Source organism: Pleurodeles waltl, chromosome 1_2 (assembly GCF_031143425.1).
Source record: "Pleurodeles waltl isolate 20211129_DDA chromosome 1_2, aPleWal1.hap1.20221129, whole genome shotgun sequence".
Taxonomy (NCBI): Eukaryota; Metazoa; Chordata; class Amphibia; order Caudata; family Salamandridae; genus Pleurodeles; species Pleurodeles waltl.
The window spans coordinates 597,236,863-597,259,402 of NC_090437.1; the positions used below are offsets into that span (position 1 = coordinate 597,236,863).

The 22,540-nt window shown below is 44.4% G+C and overlaps 1 protein-coding gene across 1 annotated transcript in view; it reads right to left on the reverse strand.

The window, feature by feature from the left end:
• LOC138301776 (malate synthase-like) overlaps window positions 1-22,540 on the reverse strand; it is a 215,917-nt gene that overhangs the window by 21,110 nt on the left and 172,267 nt on the right. The window contains exons 11-13 of the mRNA XM_069242281.1: window positions 15,200-15,289; window positions 9,385-9,457; window positions 188-255 (exon numbers count right to left, since the gene is read on the reverse strand). Coding sequence (XP_069098382.1) covers window positions 188-255; window positions 9,385-9,457; window positions 15,200-15,289 — 231 coding nt within the window. The remainder of the gene's footprint in view (window positions 1-187; window positions 256-9,384; window positions 9,458-15,199; window positions 15,290-22,540) is intronic.

The following is a 22,540-nucleotide window of genomic DNA, read 5'->3' on the forward strand; positions in this document are numbered from 1 at the left end:
GGTTCATAAAACTAGAAGTCTAGAATTTTGATACCTCCAGGTCTCTTGGCCCCTAGGTAGAATTAATCCAAGTGCACTTTTGTGGCCTCCCCTCCACTGTAATTCATCTACCACAGGTGGAGAAAGCCCCTACAGAGCTGTCACATCTGAGAGTAATTTCACTTGAAGAGTTTTAGAGATTTCATACCTGTGATCTAGAGATTTCTGCTGTTGCTGAATCTTCAACTTGCCCACGATAGAAGAAATGGCCTTCTCCTTTTGAAATAAAGACAGAAGTCCAAAAGACTGATTATTACTTAAAAATGTTTCAGGAAGTGAAGCAAGAAGGAAATGCGAGGGTCATATCTAAAAGCTCCAACAAGCAATACACATCCTTTGTAAAAATTCACATCCATTTGTATGAATGAATGAACGAGTTTTATAGACCACAACAGCTGCTCCAAGCAGGAGCGGCCTGGCGCTGGGTTGCAGCAAGAAAAACCAAAAAACAGCCATCAGGGACTACTGTGATGTGTAAAAAAAAAAAAAAAACCATAATCCAGAGGTTGCTCAACAAAGTTTTTGTATCATAATGGGAGAGGAAATTATTTATGAAAGTTGACATGGTACAGCCTGTAGTTTATTTATTGTTCTCCAGTATTGGATCTTTCATAGATTCACATGCTTGAATCATTCCCCGTTGTTGAGATGGGAGTCCCCGGTAACTTAATAAAGCAGTATATATAGCACTATCATAGGCTTTAATGGCAATGAAAAGGTCAGTTTAATAGCCTAGCCTTGTCCTTTTTAAAAAAGGACCAAACTTGAACTATAACCAATCAGGCAACTTCACCCTCTAGAACACTCCCAACAGAGGCTGAGTCCCTCAGATTTTCTACTGCATGTCATGTGAAGGGAGTTTCCCTGACCTCTGCTCAGTTCTTCAGCTTTTACTTCTTTTTGGATCATCCAAGATTATATTTACTGTTTTATTTCTCTAACCCTGGCACTAATATGTCAGAGTGGCAGTAAACAAGGTAAAAGATTACATAAATATGTCTACCCTTTTCCTCAAAAACTCTCAAATTCTGAGAGATGAGGCTATTACCTGCTGGGATTACAAAATCTTAAATCTGTCACTAATAATGAGGACAGTGAGGATTCCTTCACCTCACAGGAGAGGTCAGAGGAAGACGTTGCGTCAGGCGCTCCAGAAGGCATGCAGAAAAGCCATAAAAAGACTTACCATGAGTATTCATAAGGCACTTCTCAAAGAGGGAAAAAAAATAATGGAGTGAGTGCCTCATCTAATACGGTCGTCTACGACGGTCATCTACAGTGATTGTCTACGACAGTCATCTACAGTGGTTGTCTACAACGGTCATCTACAGTAGTCATCTATGACGGTCATCTACAGTGGTCATGTATGATGGTCATCTTCAGTGGTCGTCTACGACAGTCATCTACAGTGGTCGTCTACGACGGTCATCTACAGTGGTCTATGATGGCCTTACCTACGAAGGGCCTCATCTACGGTGGCCTCATCTATGATGGAATAAATTAATACTGTTAACCATGAGGTAATTTTAACAATACCTCAATTCTCTTCTTTGCACGAGACTGTGAGGTAGTGTTCTTATTATGATCTTTATGCTGGATCTATTTGTATCAATATGGGAGGCTGCAATATGAAGAGCTCCCATCTGTTACAGGAGCCCACCCATATATAAAACTTTATAGATACAGGTGAGAGGCAGACAATGAGCACACTGGTGGGTGAGGGCTCATCATCATTTTAGTAAAACCCCCTTGGGTGCCTTGGATGAGCTGGCCTCGCCCTCGGCCACGGTTGCAGTGTGCCAAGGACGAGACCAGCTCATCCTGCACCTGGCCCACGCTCCCCCCGTGGGCCTCCAAACTCCCTCAGGCAGGGAAGCACCTACCACAACCAACCGCTCCGGGCATCTAATGACCTCAGCCCACAGCATGCGCTGACATCATTAGAGGCAGCCGGATGTGCTGGAAGCCATGTGCTTCCAGTCGAGGAGTAAACAAGTAAGTTTCTCCTCTGGCCGGGGGGGGGGGGGTGTTCCTTTGAAAGAGGCATTGGGAGAAAGGAAAGGCCTTTCCTTTCCCTCAATGCCCTTTTCAGCATTCCCACTAGACAACAGGGATTTGTTTTGGGTCAATTTCTTGTTGTGGGGAGAGGCCCCCTTGAGCAAGGGTCACTCCCCTTTGGTGGCCAATATGTTTTATGCCATTTCTGCCCCCTTGGGGGCAGATCGCTCTATTATTTTTAGGGGGGCAGAAGCCACAGTGACACCAGGGATTTTTTTTCTTTGTTTTTTTTTTTGTGTTGGGGCGCGGCCCCTTTGGAAAGGGTCACCCCCCCCCCCAAAGGGGGCACAGAACTGTTTCATCATTTCTACCCCCCTTGGGGGAAGATCAGCCTATTTTTTATTTAGGCCCATCTACCCCCAAGAGGGGGCAGAAGCCACTTAGGCACCAGAGATCTTGTGTGTGTGTTTTGTTGGGGGGGGGGCACAGCCCCATGGGCAAGGGTCGTCGCCCCTCCCCCCAAAGGGGGCACATTACTGATGGCCATTTCTGCCCTACTTGGAAGTAGCTCGGCCTATAATTTTCTAGGCCCATATGCCCCCAAACTGTAAACTGTAAACTTCGTACTTGTATAGCGCACTACTCACCTGTTAGGGTCTCAAGGCGCTGTACGCATACCGCTGTGGAACCCCTCCTGGCTTTTCCCTGTGAGGCGCCCACTCCTGGGCAACCTCCAAGGTGAAGCCAGGCATCCCAGCGCTGTTGGGGCCGTTGTGGAGATTAAGCAAGCTATTGCCCAGAGTTACAGAGTGGGACCCATGAATTAGATTAGGCACCAATGCGAGAATTATCAGGTCCGAGGAAATTGAGCCCAAGGCCCGCCGAGGTGGAAATTGAACCCTGGTCCCGGGCCAGATTTCTGCATCAGGGTCTGCCACTCTAACCATTGAGCCACACTTCTCCACAAGGGGGGCAGAAGCCACAAAGACACCAGCAATTTTTTCCGTTTGCGTCTTTGTGTTTTTTTGTGTGGGGGAACCCCTCGGGCAAGGATCGCTCTCCAAAAGGGGCACACAACTGTTGGTCATTTTGCCTATTTTTTCTAGGCCCATCTGTCCCCATGGGGGGCAGAAGCCACTAAGGCGCCAGGGATTTTTTTAGTTTTTTTTTGTGGGGGTGGCCCCTTGGACTAGGGTCTCCCCCCCAAAGGTCGCACACAACTGTTGGCCATTTCTGCCCCCCTTAGGGACATATCGGCCTATTTTTTTTAGGCCCATCTGTCCCCAATGGGGGCGGAATCCACTAAGGCGCCAGGGATAGTTTTTTTTAATGTTTCTTTTTCCCCTTTGGGGCAGATCGGCCTAGTTACTGTTAGACCCATCTGCACACAAGTGGGGCAAAAATCACTAGATACCAGGGGAAATTTCTAAATGTTTGGTGGCGGGGTGTTGTCAACTGGTGAAGTATTTGCATTTGTGATTATAACAGTTCATTTTACCTTTATGTTCTAATTCAAAGCTTTTGCTTCCTTTGCTGTGACTCCTTGAGGTTCTGGCAGTGGTTGACCTGCAGTTTACGTAGTTGCATGTTTTAGGTAGGAAGAAACAACTTACTGAAAATTAGTATTGTTGCCATGCATGAATGACATTTTTGTAAGTGGTGTACTAAATACAGGATTGTGTGTGAAATTGTCCTTTGATTTGTGTACAATTATATTTGTGTTGTCTTATGTCTAATTTTCCTTTCTTTTTAGTGGGATATCATTGATGATTGCTGTGTCTGTGCAGAATAGTTGCTGGAGAGTCTAGCTTTTTCAGGAAAGTGAGTGGTATAGTTTTTGAGTACATAACTCTTTGTGGCAAAGCCACACTTTATTTATTACTTATTTTAGACAGTGCTGGTTGTTGTTGGTGCATTTGTCAAGTTACTTTTCTTAGAAAGGATCATGGCTAGCCGCAAGGTGACCACTCAGCAGGTTGTTGGTATGCTTTTTCAGTCGTCTTCTGACCATAATTATGAGACTCACTCTGCATCTGAGGCAGAGGAGGAAGTGTGAGATTCTGGCAGTGAATTTTCTGTCAGAGAGGAATCTTCTGATGAGGAAGCCACTCTCAGTGCACATGAAGGGCCTGTTTTAGAGGAGGACACTGATATGCCAATAGTGCAGCAGCCTGGGGCTGAAAGGCTTCCTATTGGAAGGCCTGAACTTTGGGTTGCCCCAAACATGGAGCACACAGAGTTGCCTTTACTAGTCTCCCGGGGTGTAGAGTCAATACAGAAAACATTTTGCCTATCAATTTCTTTCAGTTGTTTATGGCCGATGTATTTTTAGAAGAGATTGTTGAGAAGACTAATTTGTTTGCTGAAAAGTATTTGAGGGACAACAGTGCCAGACTTAGGCCACAGTCTAGAGCTACCCGGTGGATTCCCACAAATCTGGAAGAGATTAAAAAGTTCTTGGGTTTGACTTTTTTGATGGGGTTGGTAAGGAAGCCGTCACTGTCTTCTTATTGATCTAACAGTCCATTGATGGCAACAGCTATATTTCCTGCAACCATGACTTGTAATTGGTATTTGCTTCTTCTTCGGATGCTGCATTTTGTTGACATTGCTTTAGCCTTGCAATGAGATCACCCTGATTCTGACAGTCTTTTTAAGATTAGGCATGTCCTTTGTCATTTTGTAGATCGGTTTTCAGAGGTCTATGTTCCAAGGAAAGAAATATCTGTAGATGAGTCTTTGGTCCTGTTCAAGGGTTGTTTGGTTTTTGGGCAGTACATTCCTAGCGCGAGGGCATGGTATGGAATTACTATGTATATGCTGTCTGAAAGTAGTACAGGATATGTTTATAATTTCCGGGTCTACACTGGTAGGGATTCCAGTATTGACCCCCCTGGTTGTCTGCCCACTTTTGGAGTTAGTGAGAAAATTGTGTGGGAACTTGGTAGATGCCTGTTTAACAAAGGTCACCATTTGTACCTAGATAACTTCTACACTGGAGTGCAATTGTTCATGGAATTGTTCAGAGTGGACACTGTTGCTTGTGGCACAATCTGCTCTAACCGGAAAAGCTATCCAAGGGAGCTTGTGTGTAACAAACTTAAGAGGGGACAGTGGAGTGCCTTGCGCAATGATGAGCTGCTAGCTGTGAAATGTGTAGACAGGAGGGATGTCTACATGATAACTACCACCCATAATGACAGTACTTCCCCTGTAACTGTTTGGGGCTCAGGTTGCTGAAGTGCACACATCTGCATGCATTTTGGACTACAATAAGCACATGGGTGGTGTCGACAGAGTAGATCAGAGTTTGGAACCTTACAATGCTGTTTGTAAGTCTTACAATTGATATAAAAAGTTGGCTATACATTTGTTCCATTTAGCACCTTTTCATGATTTTATTGTGTTCAAGAATTGTCCCCTGAGTCAAGGATGAAATTTGTTAAATTTCAGGAGTCAGTGATAAAAAGCCTTGTTGCGGTGGAACAGGTAAGAGTTCCTAGAGAAGCAGTGGTGGAGATGTGGCTAGATTGACAGATCGCCACTTTCCTGATCACATTCCTCCCACTCCCAAAAAGACTTTACCACTAAGAAATGTAGAGTCTCTGCCCGGAAAAGGTATCCGGATGGAGACTCATATGTACTACCATGATTGTCCTTCTAAGCCTGGGCTGTATGTGGTCGGCTGTTTCAGAAGTTACCACACCCAAAAGAATTATTGGGAACTACTGTGAGGGTAAACTACCTGTTCTAAATTGTTTTATATTTTTTGTTCAGTTTAATCGTTGGCATTACTGTTATGTATTTATTTATAGCTTATGTGTTTGTAGTTTTGCATTTACTTATAATTAGTTAGTGTTTTCTTTTTTGTTAAAAAAACAGTGATGGCGGTGTGTGTGGAGTGGCGCTTGGCTGGCGGTATAAATAGTGACACTGCTGGCCAAATGCCAGTCCACAGACTCCGGCAGCTGGTGTGATTGCTGTGTCAGACATGTGGGCTTATATAAGTGATGGGCCCTTAAACAGCGCTGTCTGTTGATGCGAGTGTTGTAATGTGCTGAGCAGGCGGCTGCTTGCGTGAATGGTCTTGTGCATGTCATGTATGAAAGGTGTGTGAATGGACTGTAAAGCAGTTGGGCGGTCATTCTGACCCTGGCGGTCAAAGACCGCCAGGGCGGAGGACCGCGGGAGCACCGCCGACAGGCCGGTGGTGCTCCAATGGGGATTCCGACCGCGGCGGTAAAGCCGCGGTCGGACCGGCAACACTGGCGGGCTCCCGCCAGTGTACCGCCGCCCCATTGAATCCTCCAAGGCGGCGCAGCTTGCTGCGCCGCCGAGGGGATTCCGACCCCCCCTACCGCCATCCAGATCCGGATGGCGGTAGGGGGGTCGCGGGGCCCCCGTAAGAGGGCCCCTGCAGTGCCCATGCCACTGGCATGGGCATTGCAGGGGCCCCCGTAAGAGGGCCCCTAAATGTATTTCACTGTCTGCTGCGCAGACAGTGAAATACGCGACGGGTGCAACTGCACCCGTCGCACAGCTTCCACTCCGCCGGCTCGATTCCGAGCCGGCTTCATCGTGGAAGCCTCTTTCCCGCTGGGCTGGCGGGCGGCCTGAAGGCGACCGCCCGCCAGCCCAGCGGGAAAGTCAGAATTACCGCCGCGGTCTTTCGACCGCGGAACGGTAACCTGACGGCGGGACTTTGGCGGGCGGCCTCCGCCGCCCGCCAAGGTCAGAATGAGGGCCTTGGTGCCTTGAAGTGGCTTTACAGCCCACGAGCTGTGAGTCATTGGTTCAGTTTTTTTGCTTTTCAGTTATTAACAGTCCGCTTCATTTTTGTGAAATCTCTTGTTAAAAAAATGTCATCCATTGAACCTTCACTCACCCTCGGGCCCAATCCAACCAGTATGTGTTGTAAAATAAAAAATTAAAAAACCTGCTCTGCTGTAATCAGGCGTCAAAGCACACCTGTGACATGCTAGGTGTCTCAGGTCCTCCATGATGAAGCATGCCACCAACTAGGTTGGTGGGTAATTGATCTTTTTAGCACAACCTAAGAGCGTTCTTTTTCACAATTTAAATGTTTGGAACATCACAGAAGGACGTGGACACAACAAAATTATCTATTACAGAACTACCTGTTTTTGCAGGGGGGCACCTACGTTTTTGGTCCTTGGCGCGGCGGTCATCTAGGGAAATCTACCAAACCGAAACGTTTTTGAAAACTAGACACACTGTGGAATCCAGGGAGGTGTCACTTGCGTGGATCCCCCCACATTTTCTTATCCAGACTCCTCTTCAAACCTCTAAACTTGTTTAAAAAAGCACATTTTCCACATTTTCCACAAAGAAATCCTTTTCTTTGTAGGATCACTGTGCCGGCACAAATTACCTACCACCCAGCATTCCCCTGGGGGAATGTTGGGTAGCAGGAAGTTTGTGGCTCCCCTCAGATTCCAGAACTTTACATCACCGAAATGCGAGGAAAAAGCTTTTTTTTGCCACATTTTGAGGATTCTGGGTATTAGAACAAGGTGAGAGCCCCACAAGTCACTCCATTCTGGATTTTCCTAGGTGTCTAGTTTTAAATTTTTTTTGTGTTCGGTAGGTTTCCCTAAGTGCCGGTTGAGTTAGAGGACAAAATCCACAGCTAGGAACTTTGCTAAAAACAAGTCCGTTTTCTTTGGGAAAATGTGACAGGCATTTCCTGTGGCGGGCACTAGGCCTATCCACACAAGTGAGGTACCATTTTTATCGGGAGACTTGGGGGAATGCTGGGTGGATGGAAGTTTGTGACTTCCCTCAGATTTCATACCTTTCCATCCAGTAAATGTGAGCAAAAAGTGATTTGCTAGGTTTCTCTAGGTGCCGGCTGAGCTAAAGGCCGAAATCCACAGCTAGGCACTTTCCACAAAACACGTCAGATTTCAATGTAAAAATGTGATGTGTCCATTTTGCGTTTTGGGGTGTTTCGTGTCGAGAGCACTAGGCTGACCTACACAAGTGAGGTACCATTTTTATTGGGAGACTTGGGGGAACACAGAATAGAAGAACAAGTGTTATTACCCCTTGTCTTTCTCTATATTTTTCTTTTCAAATGTTAGACAGTGTGTAAGAAAGAAGTATATTTGAGAAATGCCCTGTAATTCACATACTCTATGGGGACCCTGAAAATCAGAGATGTGCAAATAACCACTGGTTCTCAGCACCTTGATGCCTATTTTTCACTCTTTATATTTTACCAAATGAATACAATGAAAACCCTATATATACAATGAAAACCCATTGCACGTTACAGCTCATTTATTGGCTCTGGGTGCCTAGGGTTCTTGATGAACCTACAAGCCCGATATATGCCCGCAACTAGAAGAGTCCAGCAGACATAACGGTATATTGCTTTCAAAATTCTACCATAGATGAAAAAAGTTATAGAAGAAAACGTGGAAAGAAATGGCTCTTTTTCACCTCAATTTCATTTTTTTTTTATTTTAGCTGTTACTTTCTATAGGGAAACTTTGAAGGATCTACACAAGTGACCCCCTTGCTGAATTCATAATTCATAATTTTATCTACTTTTCAGAAATGTTTAGCTGTCAAGGATCCGGCATTGGTTTTACACTCATTTCTGTCACTAAGTGGAAGCACAAAAGATAGTATAAACAGGGTATGTCCTAGTGAAATGCCAAAATTGTGTTGAAAAATGTGGTTTTCTGATTCAAGTCTGCGTGTCCCTGAAAGCTGGGAAAATGGTGATTTTAGAACCGCAAACCCTTTGTTGGTGCCATTTTCAGGGAAAAAACCACATGCTTTCTTCTGCAGCCCTTTTTTCCCATTTTTCTGAAAAGAACTACATTTTAGCTGTATTTTGGCTACTTTCTTGGTCTCCTCCAGGGGAACCCACAACCTCTAGGTATCTCTAGAATGCCTAAAATGTTGGAAAAAGAATGCAAATTTGGCGTGGGTAGCTTATGTGGACAAAAAGTTATGAGGGCATAAGCACGAACTACCCCAAATAGCCAAAAAAAGGCTTGTCATCTGAGGGGGAAAAGGCATGGCAGCGAAGGGGTTAAAAACATTGTAAGAGTGCAGAAATAAGTGACAGGTCATTATGACCCATATCACGACTTGGAACATCAAAAGAATACACATGGATAACAATAGCAAATAGACTTCTACACCAATGAGCCATGTAGTACTGGACTCCAGTTTCAAGCTTTGGTATTGTTTGTTATTTTGATCAACACCCAACGAACAGCATTATCGAATTTCTGTAGAAAATACAATAGAAATCTAGAAGAAAAAGAGCAACCTAACAACCTAAACAATTTAAGAAGAAAACAACCTTACCTCTAAACCAAGCATCTATAAACAGAATGCCAACTGCAATGTTATATTTTAGGCCATAGAGTGTAACACCTCCCTAGGAAGATAATAATTTAAGATTAGTTCTAAACAATACAACAGTAAAGAGATAATAGTACTACAATTGTGATAGAAAAGAGTGGTGATTGCTAAGGATGGATATTTAACCTTTGAAAGCCCGGTAACTGCACAAGATCAGCATATCAAGCATTAGGACACACAAGAAGAGGAGAGAATTAACATGAGGGAGAACTGTAAGATCAAAGGAGGTGGAAAGCAACCCCATAGCTGGGCAGATCTTGATAAGGTGTGTGTCATATTCTTAGAGCCAGCACTGAGCTTTCCAGATGTTTTATCATTCTGGTTGAGGGGAAGACTCAACTCAAGTAGATCCTCAGTAAGTATTTGAATAAGACAGCAGCTGATGGATAATGCTGATGATAGGTAGCTTGTTTTTTTTTTAGCTGATTTGCCTCTGAATGTAATAAAAGATAGTATTAAGCAATATATGCATTGATTGGAAGCCAATGGGACTTTTCATTGCTGTCAATATAGTTTCTTTTAAGGAAACTTGTTCCTAAGCACAGCACAGCATGACTACAATAATACAAGTTTATAAAAACAATAAATAAAAACACAAATATGCCATAAAAAAACTTACAGTGACAATTCATACTCCCTCTACATACTGATGAATGAGTATGGTAAAGTGTTCTGTCAATTAAGCAAACACTTCTGCTATAATTTAATTATAAGATATTTCATAATTAAATAACAAACATGTACTATTTTTATCTTTTTAACACTATTTTATATGTATTTATATTTTTTACTACCTTACTACTCTAAACTAATATTTTTGAATATGAGGTTTTATTTTAATTCCCTACCTTTATCTATGGGTGAGCGTTGCACTACCAGTAGTTGGCCACACATACTGCTGGATTTACTACAAAAGTTTAAGTTACTACAAAGTGCAGTTTGTGAATCAGGCCATGGTTGTGACCATTCTCTATTTTTTAAACATTTTGGAAGACAAAATAACACAGCCATAAACCCGATGTAGACACGGACCTGACATGGGTCAAGTCAGGGTTGAGTAGTTCATACAGTCCAGTTTTTTGCCTTTTGAATTCAAGTACTTTTAGCCTGACTATTCTCCCTATAGAAACAAAACTCCAATCACCGCAGTGCACTGGGTCTGCCAGGCTGTCAAAGGTTCCTCTGTTGCCCTCTTGGAGGAGGAATGCTTTCCCCATTTAGAGATCCTGATTGTGTCCACAAGGATTTATTTTGGCAGTTCAGTGAAGCACTTATAGCAAAACTGAAATACCAGACAGCCACCATATCACAAAGTCGTTTTAGTACTTTCTTATTTCTGCAACACCAAAAAGCAAGGGCCCTGACCCATACAGAATTTGTGACCTGCACCTCTAAAGGGGCAAGCCTTAAAACACTCTTCAGCCAGAAACCCGGTCACAGACAGGTTACAGACGAAGGCTTTGAGATTGTAGGCAGTGCTTAATTTGTAAATAAAAATGTGCTGGTGCCCAGAGCTCACCTTTGAAACATGCAGCTGATGTACTTAAATGTGCGAGCAGTTCTAGATCCCAGACTGGATGTTTCAGGTGGTGTCACTGCCTGCAGATCCGGCCGGGCATCGATCCTCAGTGGTTGGGCTGAGAGTCTCGGCCTATGCGAGATATGGAGAACCTGGCATCCTAGGAAGCGTCAGTACACACACACACACACGTCAGCTGCCCACCAGACGCACACCAGAATCGATCTCGTGTTTATGGCCACTCTAGACATTATTAACGTCACAGGGGTGGAGATATTGGCGCGTGGAGTCTCAGACCACGCGCCAGAACAGATCCGGCTGGGTGGCGCAGACCCCGTCAGACGCTTGGTGTGGCGGCTGAACGCTTGGTACCTGCAAGTTAGCAACTACACTCTTGAAATTAGAGATCATCTTGTTCAATACTTCGAACAGAACCTGGGATCGGTTCGGTCCCCAGGTATAGTTTGGGCTGCATGCAAAGCTACTCTTAGAGGACGGGCCAAACATCTCCTTCGCTCGTGCGAACGCACTTGTAACTTGAGAGTGTCGGAACTGGAAGGTAGGGCATTGTGCCTAGAACGCCAACAAATGACCTCCGCGTCAGCCTTCAGCTAGAGGCAGCTTCCCATTGTTAGAGATGAAATCAAACACCTAATGTTAAAATCCGCGAAACATATTTGGAGGGCCTCGGCTCCCCGAGTGTATGGTTGAGGGGACAAAAATGGGAAGCTTTTACACTGGCTGGCCACCCATCCTCTGGCTAATAGAGTCATATCCGAAATCATGGAGGACTCGGGATCTCTTTCTAGGTCACCCAGCGAAATCGCACAGTGATTTGCCTCCTATTATGCACGGCTATATGCGAAGCACCCCCGGCCACCTGTTGAAAGGGAATCCCCCCTCCTAAATGATATAACCCTCCCCAGAGTCTCCCAAGCGACAAGGGATAGCCTGGACGAGGCTATCAGCCTCGCAGAAATCACCGATGCGATTGCCAGATTGGCATCGGGCAAGACCAGATGGATTCCCGGCAGAGTTATACAGTAGATGTGGCGATATTTCGGGTCCCCACTTGCTCAGTATGTATGTGGAAGCAGAGAGACAGGGTTGTTTCCCCTCTGGGATCGACCAAGCCACAATTGTAGTGATCCCCATGACCCAGCCCCCATCGCGATACTGCTCGGCGTATCGGCCCATCTCTCTTTTGAACACTGAGATCAAAGTGCTGTCCTCAATCCTTGCTTCCAGGCTGAGGGAATTACTCCCCTTGTTAGTACACCCTGACCAATGTGGCTTAATGCCCTCCCGTAGCACTAGGCACTGCATTAGACATCTACACCTGGTGCATCGCAGGGCCCTATCTCATTCCCCTCTGGCTCTACCCTTGCTTGATTTTCAAAAAGCTTTTGATACGGTAGACTGGTCCTACCTCAATCGCGTCCTGCAAGGGAACGGACTTGGGCCTAAATTCCGAGGCCTGGTAAGATTACTTTACTCCAATCTGACTGCCCAGGTACAGGTGAACAGAGTGGTCTCCGACCCGTTCCCCATCGGTCGTGGCACTCGACAGGGATGCCCACTATCCCCTCTACTCTTCGCACTGGCAACAGAACCCCTGGCAAAGTTGCTGCGATAAGACCCCCTGATCGAGGGCTGGTCTCGGCCCGCTGGCCCAGAGGAGCGTGTGGCGCTGTACACGGATGACGTCCTTGTGTATATTTCTAACCCGGCCAAAAGTGGCCCTAGTATTCTGCAGATCCTGAACCTCTTCTCGGAGGCCTCAGGACTGACCCTGAATCCCAGCAAATCCCTATTGGTCCCCCTGCACCACTCCAGAGACTGTATTGATTGGTAACAAAATATCCCAATTCAGAGGAATAGTTTTAAATACCTGGGAGTACGTCTCACTGCTCCCAGAACTAACATGGGAACTGAACGTTACGCCATTTACTAGAAGGATTAGGGATGACCTCCAGCGTTGGAGGACCCTTCCCCTTAATTTGTTTGGAAGAATAGCACTCTACAAAATGATGATCCTTCCCATGCTCCTTTATTTATTGCAGAATTTTCCACACCCTATCCCTAGGAGATGGTTCAAGGAGATGGAAATGCTGGCACACCAGTTTTTATGGAGTGGCACCCGTCCCAGACTGGCACTCAGAACTTGCCAGAGAGACGTTCTCGACGGAGGGTTGGGCATGTCCAATATTTATTATTACCACCTTGGGATGCACCTACTCGTGGTCAATGACTGGGTGGGGGGTGGCTGTAGGGACCCAGCATTTCGGTTGGAACTCCAGACGCTGAGCTACACGCAGATTTTTGATGCCTTGTACGGTGGTCCGATATCTCGGGACGTTCCAGATGTAACCAGGGTGATCTTGCTGGGTTGGCGCGCAGCCCAGAAAGTGTCGGGATGGTGGGGTCTCCTCACCTGGCAGACCCCGCTATGGCACGGGAAGCATTTGGCGGAGGTTGCATACCTAGAGGGATTCCAGAGGTGGAACAGCATAGGTATCTTCACGCTGGGCGACGTTTGGGGGGTCACACATGCGGTCCTTTGAGGAACTCCAGGGACTCATCTCATTAAATAGGACACAGTTCCACAAGTATCTCCAGCTTCGTCATGCCCGGTTAGTACACGCCCAAGCAGGTGACAATATACCCGAACATAGCCCTATGGAGGCAAAGGTACTGATGGGGAGCCTGGGCAGAGGCGGGGTCTCCCAGATCTATCGCTCCCTGATTGCCAACACTGCCTGTTCCCTGGAGGGACTTCGCCAGAGATGGGAGGAATGGGTGGGTCCCATGGAAGGGGAGGACTGGAATGAGGCACTGATGGCCCCACGGACTCTAACAATGGCTACTCGATTCCGATTACTACAGGCTACTCGATTCTGATTACAACAGACCCTCTACCTCCACACTGCATACCTCACACCCATAAGGTTACACAGAGCAGGCCTTCAATCCACAGCCGACTGCCCCCGATGTGCAAATCCGGAGGTCGATTTTTTCCACCTGGTATAGCCATGCCCAGTTATAGCGGCCTACTGGAGAGCGGTCATACGTGAAGTCTCTGGGGTCCTGTAGGAGGACATAGAGGTGACTTCACTGCCGCTCCTACTAGGGGTCCTGGGAGACGTTGGAATAAGGAGACCAGACCGAACTTTCCTGGGGGTGGTGTGCCTAGTGGCTAAGAGAGATATAATGGCTGACTGGAAGGCCGGAGCCGCACCGGCATTGACCAAATGGAGGCGAGGGGTGGACTGGTGTGCACAGCGTGAGAAACTTGTATATGAAGCCAGTGGATGTCCAAATAAATACAACAAGGTGTGGGGGAAGTGGGAGGCCACGTCATGTACTTAGCCTGCTTTGCTGGACGGCACCACGCCGGGGTTGATCGATGGGAGGCCCCTTTCTCTCCCCTCCCCCCGTCTGATGTGTTGAGGCTATAATGTTAACCCAATAACGCTTTGTACAAACATCATCTATGGTGTCTTGTCCGGGACTATGGGATTGACCGTCTCCAGGTGCCCGTTGGCACCAAGTTATACATATGTATCATTGTTTTATTTTTCCGCAAAATCAATAAAAATGTATTTATAAAAAATAAATAAATGTGCGAGCACAGAATACTGAGACAGCGTAATCCTAAAGCCATCTCTGGGCTCTTTAATCCATTTACAGCTACTCTCTGTTACTTCAGCTCACTCTTGCAGCTTTCTGCTTTATCTCTTAGTGATGCTTTTTCAATTTTTTCTTCCTCCGTCTTTCCCATATGTGTCTTTTGCTTGAAGTAAATGCCTGATGCAGAAAACGAAGTGCTGACTCTCAAAAATAAGTGCTGAGTCCCCCACCGGAAACCACTGGCTCAAATTAAGCACTGTTGTAGAGCCATCTGAGGCTCTCCCATGAGAATCATGGCTGATCCCCTCCTCTAAATGAGACAGGTAACTGCAAGATTGGAGGAGCAGGAGAGCTGTGGATTTAAGGCTGTTTTCCTCTACCACCAAACCCTAAATGATTCCCTTGATTTTGCATTGTATCAGGTTTCTTGTTCATCTACTAAAGATAAATTGTCATTCAAAGTATCGCTCATGATGCATGTAAATGACACATGTTGATACACTGCAAACAGAAATATCATACAAACGCATACTAAAAACGCGATAGCTATGAATCTTGATCTATGCTATATGTTTATAGTGACATGGCTCTGTGCCCTTATTGACTTACAGGCGGCATAGTTAGCAAATCAGTTTGTGTCACAGTCACTTCTGGTATCAGGTGCAGCTGGTTAGGTCCTTTAGTGTGCTCCTGGAATAACTGAAAGTTATAGGAATATATAACATTATAATATACATTAAACACACTTCTAGAATCAGATACATAAATAGAAAGCTAGAATAAGGTCGAGCATGGTGGATAATATATGCAGAATTTTGATTATGGAAAATTCTGCATAATTCACAAAGATGAGTATATGAGTCCACAAACAATCACAACGTTCTTTACTCGGTTATTAAAACCATCAAAACATGCAGAAAGCAAAAAACACAACAAAAAAGGGATACACATTTGCATGAAATTTATAAAATAACCACGTAAAGAATAGAACATTTTAAAAATGTAATTGCTATTTTAAGTAATACAGGAACATCCATGGACTATTCTAGCGAAATAAACAAATATTACGTTCATAGATTTATCGAGCAAATTTTTTAAACTAAGACCAAATTAAAAGAATCAAATTCTCCCCTAAAATCATTCAATATATATTTACAGTAGCTAGTCAATACAACCAACCCTGAGTTACTGGTGTGTAAAAACGCCTAAATACGTTACTTTTGGGGATCCGACAGTGCAAAATCGAAAAGAAAAAAGTGTACAGAGTGTCAATAGGACTCCAATTCTCGGGGCATAGCAGTGCAGAGATCACAGAGATTACAAACAATCCCAAATTGTACTAAAGTGCAATAATGTCAAAGTACATTAAAATCGGTAGACTGTCAATGAAGTAACAAAGGGTGCAAAGCATAATTTATAAACAATTTATAAACAATCCTGCTGTTCAAGTAACGGTATGAGATAAAAATTTCGCACGCTTGTAGCAAACATTCGACAAATAGGGGCTGACAGCAGTTATAATTAAGATTGAGGTATCACTCTTCAAGATCCCGTGTGCAGCTAAATATCAAGTCACCCCTAGGTTCAGGCACACTGGACGTATCCACTGTTTGCGGGTGTAAAGTTACATTGCATGCTCGTCTGTCTCAGGGACCATACCATAAACTGGACATAGATTTAAAGCCACGTTTTTTCCCTTTTCCCTATCTGTTTATGAAAGATTTCAATGGAAGTTTACCCAGCCGGAAGCGCACATATAAACTCTTGGTTAAAAGCGATGCAATGATTTCCAGGAATGGCTCAAACGAGGGGTGATCTTAAATTAAAAAAACTGATTAGTCAAATGCCCTTTTGACCCACTAGCAGCATACTGTTCATAGACAAAGGTCCAGTAGTGAAATTTTAAACCACTGACATCAGCTTTACAAAAGGTTTTAGGTTCATCCCATAATCTTTGAAGACCTAACTTTTTAACCAGTCGAACACATAGTTGAACCATGGGATCTGCAGGGAGTTGCTCATGTCCGCTAGTTCCCAAAGGGAATCCCTGTATTTATTTAACTTTTGTGTAGCCCAGAGGCATACCCAATAGGTTTAGGCGATGCCATGTCTGAAATTCTATGAATGCCCAGGGGAGTATTAGCTGGAACAGCTAGGAGCGATCTTGCAAAGTTATTTATTTTCTAAATAGCCTAATGCTGGGCTTCGGCTTATCCCCACACCTCAGCTCCAAAAAGCACAGTACTCTGCGCTTTCTCACAGTACACTTCCAATGTAGGGGATACTGAGCGGGAGCTTGTTTTTTTACACATTCGGAGGACTGCTTTGGGTCTGTATTGGATTATCCGTAAACTTTTGTTGAATTGGGGTTCTCACTTCAATTTATCTGATAGTCTGACTCTTAGATAATCAAAACTATGGACTCTTTTTAAGAGTTCATTTCCATCTCTCACTGCACAGTTCGTCACTACACCTGACCCAAACACCATATATTTGTTATTTGTTGCATTCAGCTCAAGGCCCCTAGATTTACAGAATACCAGAAATGTATCAATTACAATTTTAAGTCACATTAGGGAATTAGTGCAGTTTGGCTATGAGTTTGATCAAGTTCCCCAGAACACCCATATTGAGCAAAACTCCCCAGAAGGTTCTCCTGGGGGACAAGTTCAAACGCGGCTCTTAAGTCCACGTAAACTACATCCAATTTTTGTTTTAACAAGAAAATGTATTTCCAATAGAGGAGAGCAGATCTAAAAACATGATCAGAAGTGCTGGTCTTTGGTCGAAAGGCAGCTTGGAGTGTGGGCAGTACATGTTCTTCTTCTACCCATTTGAATAATATTTCGCGGACCTGCCTTGCCAAATTTTCTGTAGATTGTCTATAAGGCTTATCAGCCTATAGTTAGATGGAATACAGACATTATCTCCACCCCCCCTCCAGCTGTCAAGAATTTCCCCACAGGCCAAGATGCCATTAGATAAGAGGTTTACATAGCTTGCCCAAACTTGGGGCTCCAATTTGAACAGGTTACCAGGGATTTTATCAAGTCCGTGAGCTTTTAAAAATTTAAGGAGACAGATGGCATTAGTGGCGTCTTCTAAACTATAAGACACTGTATTAGCAGTCTCTACCCCTGATGTTAGTGTATTTCAGAGTAAGTCAACCATCCTTAGGCTCAACAGTAGATCATCATCAAAATTCTCTTTGACATACAGTTTAGAGAAACGAGTAGCACAGCTTCCTGTCTGACTATGGTGATGATACATGGTAGCGCTATTGTTGCTGCCATGTGATACTATGTGCCAAAAAGATCTATTATCCTTCATTTTGACAGCATGGAGCAGGTTTTGCCAGATCTTGTCTTCCCAATTTTTCTTGGCTTTAGCAAGGGCAGATTTGTAATTCCACCTGGCCTCTTTAATCTCTGCCCATGCACAGCTTTTCAGAGCTGTTCTTAATGTTAGTTTGGCTAATTTGCATGCATGGTTAAGCCATTTAACCTCCCTCACACGAACAGGCTGGCTATGCACAGTTTTCTCATAAAAAATGTCTTGCAACTTAACAATAAATTATTTATGAATATCTACAATGGGAATAACAGTACTAGGAATGCCTTCAAAGTTAGATTAAAAAAGCCACAATCTGGCCACACAACTCTGGATACAGTTTGTGGTTAGACATTGCATGCGGCCAGGAAGTCACCTGTGGTTATTAACTAATAATGGTTCAGGTACTACAGTGTGATTAATATGATAGAGAATTATGATCACTGTCTGTGCAGATGTCAACTTTCATATCAGACAATAAAGTTCAAGGCCTTAGGTCTAAAAAGACATAATCGATGACACTTGAATAATAACCATCATTACACATGGAGAGAGGAGGAGGGAGAAGGAGGGACAAATGTGGAGGAACACACCGTACTTAGCTCCCTATAACTCAAAATACACAAGAAAGTACGGGGTACAAGAAAGGAGTGTCCTAGTCACAAGCGGTCCAAGGAGAGGACGATATAGGCGCACGGCGAGCGTCCCCTTTGATGTATGTTTGACTATAAGGGGACACTCCCCCTCCTGGATACCAGAGGCTAGCAGCCTCTATGAAAAGGGCCGCCTCAAGGTAATTCCTTGGGTAAGGTAGACCTTTTATTTCACACTCTTTGACTTTCACATAGAGTCATTTCCTCCAACGTGAGACGTAGGGATCCTAGGCCCTGACGAATGCCCCGAGACCTTCATTGGCTCACTTCTGAGGGCAGAAACATGTTGGCTATTAGTTAGGTGACCCTGTGAGTCCTTGTCCTCACAGAGGTGTCCCAACCCCTGTTTTAACTACACCAGTCAGATACCACTATTAAATTTGTTACTCCTTACAGGTGTCTGCTTAGGTGTTTTTAATTTTTTCAGTAGATTAGCTGGATCCCGATCTTTCCAGAAACAAGTTTATTTACGCACTCCCTCCTGTTCCTTTAACAGTGAGGTTGAGTCTGCCCAGGTGGCACTGTCCTACCTGGGTGGGTCTAGGTGGTCAAATGATGAAGCATGACACTATATAGTGTGTGAGACCACCTAGTCCGTAAAAGGAATTTCCTCCCCCTGCTGTTCCTCCCTGCGCATGCACTCTGCAGTTACCTACTGACATTTCACTGACATTACCCTTCCAAATAGGAACACATACAACCCAGGGCTACGCTGATATCCGCGACGCTCTCGTTAAGAGAACCCCGTACTTTCTTGTGTAACTTGAATAATAACCTCACTTAAAGGTGGGCACCCTCTTATGGTCCAAATGAGTACGGCCGTTATAAGCCGTTATACCCTGGTTTATAGTTAAAGAGGTTAATTGGGGGGGCAGAGCCAGTAAGATAACACTGATATTTTCCCATTAACTGGGGACTGTTCCACTGTTCATCTTCTGCTCTGTTAACTTGCTAATAAAGGGTGAGGACTCAAAAGAAGTATTGAAGTCTCATGCCACTGTTATCCTGACATGCTGTTGGTATGTTTCAATTAACTCATCCAGGAGAACTAGAACAGGAAATTCACTACTAGCAGGGGCTTATCTGACATATACATTTACTAGTACCAAATTCATGGCAGAGAAAAATGTAAATCCCATTATATCAGGGGAATCAACCTTCAGTGCTGCATGTGAACATATGAGATCTTTTTTTATCAAAATTAACAGCCCCTCAATTGCTGGTCCACATTTCCCAGGGGGGGGTTAAGCTTCTACACTGTAAGTCAAGAAATCTTTAATGCACACTCTAGTTGTAGCCTAAGTTTCCTGAAACATGCGTCATAATTTCCAATGAAAGATAACAATTCAGAATCAATTAATTTAATTTTGATACCTGCCGAATTCCACCAAATTACTGAAATACTACATCAAGGCTCAGAGTTGCTACTGGAATAAAAGTCATCACATGATTGCACTTCTGTGCTCAAAACAGAGCCAAATAAATTACCACTGATTCCCCTAGATTGTTGCCTGAGAATATCATACCCAATTGATTTAACGATACTATGAGTGGCTAAGTTCCCAGATATAATACAATCTGCCGATAAAGCAGACTACGCTTGGGGGGGGGGGGTAGTCAATCAATTGCATCCCAATGGACATCTCGGGTCTTGCAACAAGACTAGACTCCTGATTACAAGGATGTTGTCGGAGGTTGATGGATCTATACTATATTGCTTGACATATTCAATGTCCGATCTTCCTATAGAAAGGCAATTATGTTTAGCCCTGAACCAATGCGCGACTTTATTGATTAGAGAATCAGTGTCCTCAAATGATCCAGGAGGCAGTTTGGGTACCTGGGTCATATAGAGTACTCTCCTCAAACTGACCCCGTAGCTGGTTTGAGATGGATTCCCCTGAGAATGGGGGCGTTGTCACTGTGGGTCCTTGATAGCAGATGGTTTGTTGGCCTTCTGAAAAAAATTAGCAGCAGATTCAGCATTATGCTGATTGAAGGAATGTCAAGAACCATGTAAATTAACAGATGGCTTGGCCATTTTCATTCAGGGGGCATGTATCATTGAAACGGGCGGGACGTAAAGCTTTCAAAAAGGGATTTAAACTTCCATTCACGTTAGTGCCCAGCAGAGGTGATTGATTAGAGGCAGCATGATCTAAACCCTATATAGTAGGATGCAGTCGATTTAAGAAAGACTCCCTTCCTGTAGGTTTTGTTCCAGTGTTAGGTCTTTGTTGCTAACGCCCAGGCCCCTGACTGCATGAATATTCACAGCAGCATTTGCTGCTCTGCATATAAGTAATCTGAGTAGATTTTTAAATTGTCCAGTTTGTGGTGAACTAAATAATAGTCTTCATTGGTAACGGGCATCTGGAAAACATCTGTGTACTCACTACCTCTATTTGCCGCAGACTGAACTGGAGATGATACCAGGGATTTAGTAGTAGACTGGCAGGTCACTTCAATTATTGCTAAAGGGGAGAACCTATTAGAGCAAGGGATGCTGGAAATAATATTGACTCTAGGAGACAAAGGTTGCTGAGGTATTAGCAACACATTACAGGGAGGAGTATCTTTAGACCTAGTGGCTGTTGTTTTCATAATCCCAGGAATTTCCGGAGCACTTTGGGTGCCAGGTGCGGTTTTGAGTGAGCATTACTGGCCACACCATTGGATAGACATTTATTTTTCTTAATCATGTCTGGCACTTTTGCTGGATTTAATTTGACACTAGTGGTGGTTGCTTAAGTGTTCTGTATTGACTCCACCTCCTTGATTAAAGGGTCAATATCGTCGAGACTACAGTGTCTAGCAGCATCAGTAGGTAGACAGGATCCTCCTCTGGAAGGTTTCCTAGGTTTTTTTGCACTAGGTGAGGGTTTCAAAGCTTCTCCTGCTTTCCGCTTCCCCATTATTGTCAATGGCTTTCAGTGACAATACTTATAACAGTTAAAGAAATAACAGGAAGTTTTAGAAAAGGGGGACCAAACTTACAAATCAAACAGCAGCCACTAGATTGTTAATGAAAGAGGGTAGATCCAGCCTTGCCTCTTCTGGGAGATGATGGAGAAAGACGACCTCTCTTTGCCTGGTCTTCACCCAGATGCATGCACTGGCATGGCCTGCCCACGTCCTCACCACCCCTTCCAGCCCTGCCATGCTGCTGAGAAGTCTGGGATACATAGTCCCACCCAGACTAGATGTGTAGAAAGTTTAGCATGGGAACGGGGAGAATGTAGGCAAAATGCTAGCTGGGAAATTGCCAGGAACACACCTGTGTTGCAGGATCCTTGGAACAATGTTAGCGTGTCGTTGACCCTTCCAGCCCGCCTTGCCGCTGAGGAGTCTGGAGGACATAGTCCTACCTCAGCCTAACTGTGTAGAAAGTTGGCAGGGAACAGGGAGAATGCGGGCAAAATGCTGGCCAGGAAACAGCTGGTAACCTTTTCTTACTCCTCTCACAAGCCCTCATTATGACTGACCTGACAAGTGGCCCAACTGAGAAGGCGTTTATCTTTTAAAATCTGATTCCTCGGAGATCAGAATTTAAAAGATTTGATAATTATCGTCTATTACAAGTTGTGCCCTTTAAAATGGGACATAACATGGATTTTGGCACTCACTCACCAAAATCTACATATACCAACATTTACTGTGCATTCCCCTACCTGTAAAATCCAGTAGGTTTCACCTTCTGGAATTTACCTGGGGAAAATTGCGAGGCATGTGGTAACTACCACAGTAGTTTGCAGACAGACTGGAAATGAACGGGTCACTCGTAATGACGGCCTCAGAAGTCATTTACACATACATATCCACAACTGATACACAAATAATTTTTTGTAAGTGGTTGTGATGCACATGACACACAAAGATGTTTTTCACTAGTAGATACAACGTATTACTGGCAATACTGGAGTACGCCAAGAGCATGCCATGAGTAAGTCACTACTCAAGTGAATCC